This window comes from Trachypithecus francoisi, unplaced genomic scaffold, assembly GCF_009764315.1.
Source record: "Trachypithecus francoisi isolate TF-2019V2 unplaced genomic scaffold, Tfra_2.0 Lachesis_group3, whole genome shotgun sequence".
Classification (NCBI taxonomy): Eukaryota; Metazoa; Chordata; class Mammalia; order Primates; family Cercopithecidae; genus Trachypithecus; species Trachypithecus francoisi.
In genome coordinates, this window is record NW_022681468.1 from 99,434,131 (window position 1) to 99,444,359 (window position 10,229).

Sequence of the window (10,229 nt, forward strand, 5' to 3'; positions counted from 1 at the left end):
GCAGTAGCTTTCGTTAGTGTATTTTTGTTGTTGTTGCTGTTAGATAGAATCTTGCTCTGTCACCAGGCTGGAGTGCAGTGGCGCGATCTCAGCTCATTACAACCTCTACTTCCAGGGTTCAAGCGATTCTCCTGCCTCAGCCTCCGGAGAGCTGGGACTACAGGCATGGGCCACCACACCAGGCTAATTGTTTGTATTTTTGTAGAGACAGGGTTTCATCATATTGGCCAGGCTGGTTTCAAACTCCTGACCTCAAGCGATCCCCCTGCCTTGCCCTCCCAAAGTGCTGGGATTACAGGCATGATCCCACCGTGCCCAGCCTAATTACCATATTTTATATGTGATTCAAGAAAATTCTTCGTCTTTCAATGTAGCCAGGAGGTGGAGGTTGCAGTGAGCCGAGATTGTGCCACAGCACTCCAGCCTGAGCGACAGAGCCAGGCCTGTCTCAAAAAAAAAAAAAAAATCAGACGTCTGGCACTGAAAGAAACCATTCCAGTTGAAAACAGCTAAAGATATGATGCCAGACACCAGGTACTTTACAGTCTGGCTGGAGAGCAGATAGCCATGCATGAAGTACCTATTAAGACCAGGGTGCAAACTCAAACCCCTGAGGGGCCAGGTGAAATTTCACCCAGGCTGGTGTGCAATGGCGCCATCTTGGCTCACTGTAACTTCCGCTTCCCGGGTTCAAGCGATTATCCCGCCTCAGCTCAGCCTCCTGAGCAGCTGGGATTGCAGGTGTCTGGCACCAGGCCCCGCTAATTTTTGTATTTTTAGTAGAGACGGGGTTTCTCCATGTTGACCAGGCTGGTCTCAAACTCCTGACATCTTGATCTGCCCGCCTCAGCCTCCCAAAGTGCTGAGATAACAGGCATGAGCCACTGCGCCTGGCCTTTTTCTAGTATTCTTTTTTTTTTTTTTTTTTTTTGAGACGGAGTCTCGCTCTGTCGCCCAGGCTGGAGTGCAGTGGGCGGATCTCAGCTCACTGCAAGCTCCGCCCCCCGGGTTTACGCCATTCTCCTGCCTCAGCCTCCCGAGTAGCTGGGACTACAGGCGCCGCCACCTCGCCCGGCTAGTTTTTTGTATTTTTTAGTAGAGACGGGGTTTCACCGTGTTAGCCAGGATGGTCTCGATCTCCTGACCTTGTGATCCGCCCGCCTCGGCCTCCCAAAGTGCTGGGATTACAGGCTTGAGCCACCGCGCCCGGCCTCTAGTATTCTTTAACAACTCTGCTTTCTTGGATGGGAATTCATGAGCTCTAGTACTTGAGGAGATTTTCATCTGTAGATTTTAGGATTTTCTTATCTACCATATTCAGCATCCACCCTGGAGCAAACCCAAAGAAAATCTGCCTTGGATCCTTCTGAGCACTGAACATTTGAAGAGTTCTTCTTTTGTCATATCCAGTAAATTAGAACTGTCCTTCCTGGCAAGCTCAAGTTGTGCTTCAGGAAATTTGGCAGGATCTGCCAGGTTCCCATGATTCTTTCCATTGGTGGAATACGGTACCAGTGCTTCAGATGGAAGCATTCTTTCTGGAATGGGTTGTCCCCAAAAAGAATGGAGCAGGTTTGGATAGAATTTCCAGACTTCTTGGATCATAGAAGGCTGTAGTGACACCACCACCATTTTTTTTTCAATTGCACCAATAGCTAGTTCTGAAGCCAACTGTACTTCAATATTAACTTTTTTTTTTTTTTTTTTGAGACAGAGTCTCACTCTGTCACCAGGCTGGAATGCAGTGGCATAATCTCGGCTCACTGCAACCTCCACCTCCCGGGTTCAAGTGATTCTCCTGCCTTAGCCTACCACGTAGCTGGGACTACAGGCGCGTGCCACCACATCCAGCTAATTTTTGTATTTTTAGTAGAGACAGGGTTTCACCATGTTGGCCAGGATGGTCTCAATCTCCTGACCTCATGATCCGCCCACCTTGGCCTTCCGAAGTGCTGGGATTACAGGCATGAGCCACCGCGCCTGGCCCAATATTAACTTTCACCTGAAAGGTGTCAGCAGCCTTTTCGAACAGCTGAACACCATAATCCTCTTTAAGTGGCTGAATGGTCACACCTCTTCCATTGACAAGCTGCTTTAAGTCAATAGGATGAGTAGGATCAACAGGACCCAAATCAGTAAGATATTGCAGTCTATTGATACTTAAAGGATGATACTGGTGTCTGAAGCTAGTTCCTTCATTAAATCTGTATTTTGGGATTCCAATGTAAAATAGAGTCTGGCCATCCTCAAAGCCCAGCAGAGTCAGTTTCCTCTCTTTCTCTTCTATGGCCTCTGCCACATTTTCTGCCTCTTCTCCGACCTTATGGTAGTCTCATGGGATTCCTGGAGCCAGGATTCGGCTTTAAATTGGTCAGGCTCATGTGCAGCAGGGCCCAGAGCTGCCATAATCTGCGAAGAGGTTTATTTCTTCCTTTCTGACCTGTATGTCTTTTATTTCTTGCCTAATTGCACAGCCTAGATCCTCCATCTGGTACAATGTTGAATAGGAGTGGTAAGAGAGACACCCTTGCTTTGTTCCTGAAATCGGGGGATGTGGGGAAGCTTTCAGTCTTTCACCACTCAGTATGAGGCTACCTGTAGGTTCTTTGTAGAAGCCTTTCATCGGGTTGATAAAATTCCTTTCTATTCTTAGTTTGCTGATAATTTTTATCACGAGGAGTGTTGGGTTTTGTCAAATGCCTTTGCTGCATCATTTCCACTCACATTTCATTGGGAAAACCTGTTATACCTGTCCAAAAGCTGCAGAACATCAGGTAGAGTCCAGTGGTGACAGCTGTGGCAGCAGGCCGAGCCCCAGACCCTGCCAGGCTAGAGGTGTCCTGGGGTTGGAGGAGCAGGCTTGCCCCTCCCTCTGCTCAGAAGGTCCAGCAACCTGACCAGACTGGATTTGCCGGGGTGCAAGCTTCCTTGCATGTCCACATGTCCTCAACAGGGAAGGGTCTACCCAGGGCCATCCTGCCTCAAAGGAGAAGTGGTTTACTGCTTTCCCCACCTTTAGAGGGAATGAGGGCCCCTGCTCCTGGTCCTTACTCTACTCCATTGTCCAGTTGGCGCATGCCCTGAGGCTTCCATTATACAGATTGGAAGCTAAGGTGTAAAAGAACTAAGAATTTGCATAAGATCCCCAACAGGTAAAGAAAGGCCCCAAACCTAGGCTCTAGACTTCGTTTTTCTGACCCAGCTTCCTTTAACCAGTAGGGCTGGCCCAACGCCCCGGGCTTCACCCAACGCGGGAAGTCCGAGAGGCTGGGTCGGGCGCCCAAGCGAGGGCCCAGGTGGGGTGAAACAGGCGCAGCCAAGGGGCTGGCACCTCGGTCCCCCGCCGTGGATTCAAAGGGTAGGGCTCCACCCCCTCGAAGCCCCGAGCCCACTTTGATGTGCTGATGCGGCCTGGAAGGGGCCACTTCACACCTCGGGCTCGGCATAAAGCGGCCGCTGGTCGCCGGCCCCCAGACGCGCCGCCGCTGCCATGGCCCAGCCCCTGTGCCCACCGCTCTCCGAGTCCTGGATGCTCTCCGCGGCCTGGGGCCCAACTCGGCGGCCGCCGACCTCCGACAGGCACTGCGGCCGCTCCCTCGTCTCGTCCCCAGACTCATGGGGCAGCACCCCAGCGGACAGCCCCGTGCCGAGCCCCGCGCGGCCAGGCGCCCGCCTGGATCCCCGCGCCCCCACCGTAGGAAGGCGCGGCGCGCGCAGCAGCCGCCTGGGCAGCGGGCAGAGGCAGAGCGCCAGTGAGCGGGAGAAACTGCGCATGCGCACGCTGGCCCGCGCCCTGCACGAGCTGCGTCGCTTTCTACCGCCGTCCGTGGCGCCGGCCGGCCAGAGCCTAACCAAGATCGAGACGCTGCGCCTGGCCATCCGCTACATCGGCCACCTGTCGGCTGTGCTGGGCCTCAGCGAGGAGAGTCTCCAGCGCCAGCGCCGGCGCCGGCAGCGCGGGGACGCGGGGTCCCCTCGGGGCTGCCCACTGTGCCCCGGCGGCTGCCCCGCGCAGACGCAGACACGGACGCAGGCGGAGGGGCAGCGGCAGGGGCAGGGGCGCAGGCTGGGCCTGGTCTCCGCCGTCCGCGCCGGGGCGTCCTGGGGGTCCCCGCCTGCTTGCCCCGGAGCCCGAGCCGCGCCCGAGCCGCGCGACCTGCCTGCGCTCTTCGTCGAGGCAGCGTGCCCGGAAGGGCAGGTGATGGAGCCGAGCCCACCGTCCCCGGTTAGTGCCCCCTTCCCTGCGCCCCCTTCGGCCGTGCCCCCGCGCACAGCCCCACCGCCCCCCACGGCGAGGACCAGGCACCCTGCCGCTCCACGCCAGCAGCCTGGCCTCCATAGTATGCCCAGGGCGCCAAGAGGCGAGGGCAGGGAAAGGCCACGCAGGGGACTGGGTCTCCCCTCGCTAGGGGCCCCCTGAGGGTGGAGCCCACGAACGCGGACACCCGCACAAGGTCACCAGTGCTGAGGGCTGCCCTGTTCCCTCTCTCCCTGCAGCTCCTTCCTGGCGACGTGCTGGCCCTGCTGGAGACCTGGATGCCCCTCTCGCCTCTGGAGTGGCTGCCTGAGGAGCCCAAGTGACAGCGGACAACTGACGCTGTCTCTGTGAGCACCGAGGCTTTTTTGGCCTCAGCCGCTTCGAAGTGGTTCCTTAGCAGACTGCCTTTCCTGGAAGAGGGCACCGGCGATCCTGGCAGGGGCATTCCTGCGGATGAGAGCCGCCCCCACCACAGTGGCCCTTCTCAGCACCCCCCCTCCATGGAGGGACCCATAGGATTAGACACTTTGAAGCAAGCAGGAGGCTCTGCCTAATGTGAATTTATTTATTTGTGAATAAACTGCTGGTGTCATTTGGCAATTTCTTCTTCCTACCTGTGGACACAAAACTCCCTCTCTCCCTCTAAAGAAGAGCATGGGGCCGGGCGCGGTGGCTCAAGCCTGTAATCCCAGCACTTTGGGAGGCCGAGGCGGGCGGATCACAAGGTCAGGAGATCGAGACCATCCTGGCTAACACGGTGAAACCCCGTCTCTACTAAAAAAATACAAAAAACTAGCCGGGCGAGGTGGCGGGCGCCTGTAGTCCCAGCTACTCGGGAGGCTGAGGCAGGAAAATGGCGTGAACCCGGGAGGCGGAGCTTGCAGTGAGCTGAGATCCGGCCACTGCACTCCAGCCTGGGCGACAGAGCGAGACTCCGTCTCAAAAAAAAAAAAAAAAAAAAAAAAAAGAAGAGCATGGGAGAGGTGGGAGGGGTTCTTGCAATCTTTAGCCCTCCCACCCCCACAGGCCCAAACCTCTTTAACCTTACCCCCAGCTCTGGCTCAGCATCTAGTCCAGATGGGTCAGCCTGGAAGGGGTAGGTAGGGGCGTCGTTTGAGAAGGCAGTGGCAAGTAGAATCTGCTGATCTTTTTTTTCTTTGAACCTGGTGGGGAATTGGTTAAAACCAAAATATCTGTGTAGAAATACAACTCCGTTATTGAGTATTTGTTGTATGTATATCAGGTACCTATTATATTCAAGTAACCATTGTACAGAAGGATGAGGATCAGCACTCAAGCCCCCGTAGGCCTCCAGAGTCCCAGCGCTCAGCTCTTGTACGATTTTGCCAGCTTCATGCATGTTGGGGCCTGAGGGATAACAGCTACAAGAGGTCATTTTCTTGTGTCCTGGGGCCTTATTCTCCATAGACTGGAGCACCCTGGCCTTGGACCTCCCGCCCCCTACTCCGACATTTTCCCATCTCCCTTTTCTCTGGTTTCCTCGCCTTGTGGCTTAGAGATATAAATAACAGTGTGGCGGTCCTGAGTTTATATATCCGTGACCTCCTAGAGGCCTAGCTGGGGTGAGATGAGCGCCCATGGGGTTGCATCAGAATCCACACAGGCAGTTGCACTCCTGTCTGCACTGGCTGGAGTCACATCAGGGAGCAAGAGACGGGAACCTTGAGCCCAGAAAGTGTGTCCTTATCCAGCCAGGGTGTCTAGGGAACAGTCATCCTTGGAGGGTGGGGTGGGGAGAAGGGATGTGTAGGCTCTCTGCCAAGTGTCCTTTACCCTCTATGGATAGATACCCAGTTCTCCCCTCTTCTCCTTCAAGTGTCTGAAACACAGGCCTTAGTGTCTGTTTTTATAAAAGCTTTATTAAGATACAATTCACATACCATAAAATTCACTCTTTTAACAATTGAATGGCTTTAGTACATCCACAGAGTTCTGCAACCATTGCCACTAATTTTAGAACATTTTCACCCCCCAAAAGAAAACGTGTACCTGTTAACATCACTCCCCATTATTCCCCTACTCCCAGCCCCTGGCACTCACTCATCTAGTCTCTGTCTCTATAGGTTTGTTTTTTCAGGACATTTCATATAAAAGGAATCACAAAATACGGCCTTTTGTGTCTGGCTTCTTTCACTGAGCACAGTGTTTTTAAGGCTTATCATGCTGCCTCCTGTGTCAGAACACAGTTTCTTTTTACTGCCCGTTGTTCAGCTACATCCCAGTTGGTTTATCCGTTCATCCGCTGATGCTGCTGGGTTTGCTTTTCAACTGCTTCAGAGATCCCTTCCAGTACTCTAGCCCCGGCCAGGAGGGGCTCTAATGCAGAGTGGGATCGAGTACCTGATCTGCAGTTCAGGGGTCTAGGCCAGGCAGGGCACACCCGGGCTGGCGCTTGGCCGCAGAGAATGCGCTCCAAAAGTCATGCCTGCAGCGGGGTGGCACCTCACACCTCCGCGGGTCACCCCTTTCCTGCTCCTCTGTCCCATCTCTCACTCCCCTCCCAGGACCCTAACTGGGGCAGAGCGGGAAGTTTTCTGGAGCCGACCCAGCTTAGAAGATCTATTTGCATGGCAAAGGCCCTGCGTTTTAGAATGGGGAATTAAAGTTATTAGCAAGTCTTTTCACAGATAAGTGGGGCTCATTGGCCAGCCCCCTTCCCTGCAGAGGTCTTCTTCTCCGGCTCTGAGCCTGGGAGTGGCCCACTGTTTATTAGCACCTAGGTGTGAATTTTCATTAACAAGGTTCTGCTAATAGCTGCCCAGACTCAGGACTGGAGATAGGAAGGGGACACCTCCCCCTGCTCCAGCGTCCCCATCCCCCATCTCGGCCAGCGCCATCCCACACCCGGAGGAAACCCTGTGTGCCTGTTCACAGAGCCGACAACAGTAGCCAGCGTCCAGGTAGGCACCCCGTGCCAGATGGTAGCGGAACCTCCCTCACCTCAGTTCTCAGTCCCACTGCGAGGTAACCCCAGCTGCAGGGCCACTTTAAGAACACGGGGGTTAAGAAAAAGGCTGCAGATGGTGGATGGCAGTGTTGGGATCTGGACCCAGCTGTGACTCCAGCCAGACCTGTGTGTGTAATCACTGGGTGTGCTGCCCTCACTATGGCTGAACACCAGCTTGTCTCAAGAACAGAGGGTGCCGGGGGGTGTCTCACCTCCCCCGAGGCCCAGGCAGGATGCCCCACTGGCCCAGTGGTCTGGGCCAGGCCCCACGTGCCGTGGAGGGGGTAATGAGAAAGACTGCACCGGCATGGGGGCGCCTGCTGAGGCCAGCTAGCTGCCCTCTGGCCCCCGCTGGTCCCCAGCCACCCTCCTCTTCTTGGGAGCTGCTTTCACAGGACCAGCTGGTGAGAAGGCCAGCACAGGGAAACCAGCATTTCCAGGGCAGCGACCCTCGGCCAGGCTGTGTGCTTAGTCCTAACTAAGGACTAACTTGAGCCTAACTTGAAATTTGGGCTGAGGGCCGCTGGCGAGGTGGGTAGGTTAGCACTCCCCTGTTTTACAGACAGAAGCTGAAGCACAGGGAGCTCAAGGAACTTCCCAAGAGGCTAGAGCGCGGCCCTGGGGAAGGGCCAGCTGTGGGCTGTGGTTGGTGAAGGCTGTCTTTGCAAGATTCCTGGCAGCAAGGTAGATGTGTGTGTGTGTGGCAGTGGGGCTGTGTGTGTGCATGTGTGTGCGCGTGTGTGTGGTGGCGGGGCTGTGTGTGTGTGGAGGTGGGGCTGTGTGTGTGTGGAGGTGGGGCTGTGTGTGTGCATGTGTGTGCGCTTGTGTGTGTGGTGGCGGGGCTGTGTGTGTGGAGGTGGGGCTGTGTGTGTGTGGTGGCGGGGCTGTGTGTGTGTGTGTGGCGTCAGGGCTGTTTGTGTGTGTGGTGGCGGGGCTGTGTGTGTGTGGTGGCGGGGCTGTGTGTGTGTGGTGGCGGGGCTGTGTGTGTGTGTGGTGGCGGGGCTGTGTGTGTGTGGAGGTGGGGCTGTGTGTGTGTGTGGTGGTGGGGCTGTGTGTGTGTGTGGAGGCGGGCCTGTGTGTATGTGTGTGGAGGCAGGGCTGTGTGTTTGGTGGCTGTGTGTGTGTGTGTATGGAGGTGGGGCTTTGTGTGTGTGTGGAGGTGGGGCTGTGTGTGTGTGTGTGTGTGTGTGTGTGTGGAGGCAGGGCTGTGTGTGTGGTGGCTGTGTGTGTGTGTGTGGAGGTGGGGCTTTGTGTGTGTGTGGAGGGGGGCTGTGTGTGTGCATGTGTGTGCGCTTGTGTGTGTGGTGGCGGGGCTGTGTGTGTGGAGGTGGGGCTGTGTGTGTGTGGTGGCGGGGCTGTGTGTGTGTGTGTGGCGTCAGGGCTGTTTGTGTGTGTGGTGGCGGGGCTGTGTGTGTGTGGTGGCGGGGCTGTGTGTGTGTGGTGGCGGGGCTGTGTGTGTGTGTGGTGGCGGGGCTGTGTGTGTGTGGAGGTGGGGCTGTGTGTGTGTGTGGTGGTGGGGCTGTGTGTGTGTGTGGAGGCGGGCCTGTGTGTGTGTGTGGAGGCAGGGCTGTGTGTTTGGTGGCTGTGTGTGTGTGTGTATGGAGGTGGGGCTTGTGTGTGTGTGGTGTGTGGTGGCGGGGTGTGTGTGTGTGTGTGTGTGTGTGTGTGTGGAGGCAGGGCTGTGTGTGTGGTGGCTGTGTGTGTGTGTGTGGAGGTGGGGCTTTGTGTGTGTGTGGAGGGGGGCTGTGTGTGTGTGTGTATGTGTGTGGAGGCAGGGCTGTGTGTGTGGTGGCTGTGTGTGTGTGTGTGGAGGTGGGGCTTTGTGTGTGTGTGAGGTGGGGCTGTGTGTGTGGTGTGTGGAGGCAGGGCTGTGTGTGTGGTGGCTGTGTGTGTGTGTATGGAGGTGGGGCTTTGTGTGTGTAGGGAGGTGGGCTGTGTGTGTGTGGTGTGTGTGGTGGTGGGGCTGTGTGTGTGTGTGGAGGCGGGCCTGTGTGTGTGTGTGTGGAGGCAGGGCTGTGTGTTTGGTGGCTGTGTGTGTGTGTGTATGGAGGTGGGGCTTTGTGTGTGTAGGGAGGTGGGCTGTGTGTGTGTGTGTGTGTGTGGTGGTGGGGCTCTGTGTGTGTGTGTATGGAGGTGGGGCTTTGTGTGTGGTGGCTGTGTGTGTGTGTGGAGGCAGGGCTGTGTGTTTGGTGGCTGTGTGTGTGTGTGTGTGTGTGGAGGCGGGGCTGTGTGCGTGGTGGCTGTGTGTGTGTGTGTATGGAGGTGGGGCTTTGTGTGTGTAGGGAAGTGGGCTGTGTTGTGTGTGTGTGTGTGGAGGCAGGGCTGTGTGTGTGGTGGCTGTGTGTGTGTGTGTGGAGGTGGGGCTTTGTGTGTGTGTGGAGGTGGGGCTGTGTGTGTGTGTGTGTGGAGGCAGGGCTGTGTGTGTGGTGGCTGTGTGTGTGTGTGTATGGAGGTGGGGCTTTGTGTGTGTAGGGAGGTGGGCTGTGTGTGTGTGTGTGTGTGTGGTGGTGGGGCTGTGTGTGTGTGTGGAGGCGGGCCTGTGTGTGTGTGTGGAGGCAGGGCTGTGTGTTTGGTGCTGTGTGTGTGTGTGTATGGAGGTGGGGCTTTGTGTGTGTAGGGAGGTGGGCTGTGTGTGTGTGTGTGTGTGTGGTGGTGGGGCTCTGTGTGTGTGTGTATGGAGGTGGGGCTTTGTGTGTGGTGGCTGTGTGTGTGTGTGGAGGCAGGGCTGTGTGTTTGGTGGCTGTGTGTGTGTGTGTGTGTGTGGAGGCGGGGCTGTGTGCGTGGTGGCTGTGTGTGTGTGTGTATGGAGGTGGGGCTTTGTGTGTGTAGGGAAGTGGGCTGTGTGTGTGTGTGTGTGTGTGGAGGCAGGGCTGTGTGTGTGGTGGCTGTGTGTGTGTGTGTGGAGGTGGGGCTTTGTGTGTGTGTGGAGGTGGGGCGGTGTGTGTGTGTGTGTGTGTGTAGGCAGGGCTGTGTGTGTGGTGGCTGTGTGTGTGTGTGGTGGCT

General features: G+C 56.3%; 1 protein-coding gene and 1 pseudogene across 1 annotated transcript; one reads left to right on the forward strand and one right to left on the reverse strand.

Annotated features, from left to right (window-relative positions):
* Window positions 1-1,252: 1,252 nt before the first annotated feature.
* Window positions 1,253-3,492, reverse strand: LOC117071080 (annotated as a pseudogene).
* MESP1 (mesoderm posterior bHLH transcription factor 1) lies at window positions 3,412-4,858 on the forward strand. Its single transcript, XM_033191575.1, has 2 exons — window positions 3,412-4,225; window positions 4,498-4,858. Exons 1-2 carry the CDS (start codon window positions 3,491-3,493, stop codon window positions 4,579-4,581), a joined length of 819 nt encoding a protein of 272 aa, XP_033047466.1. The 5' UTR covers window positions 3,412-3,490; the 3' UTR covers window positions 4,582-4,858.
* Window positions 4,859-10,229: the final 5,371 nt, after the last annotated feature.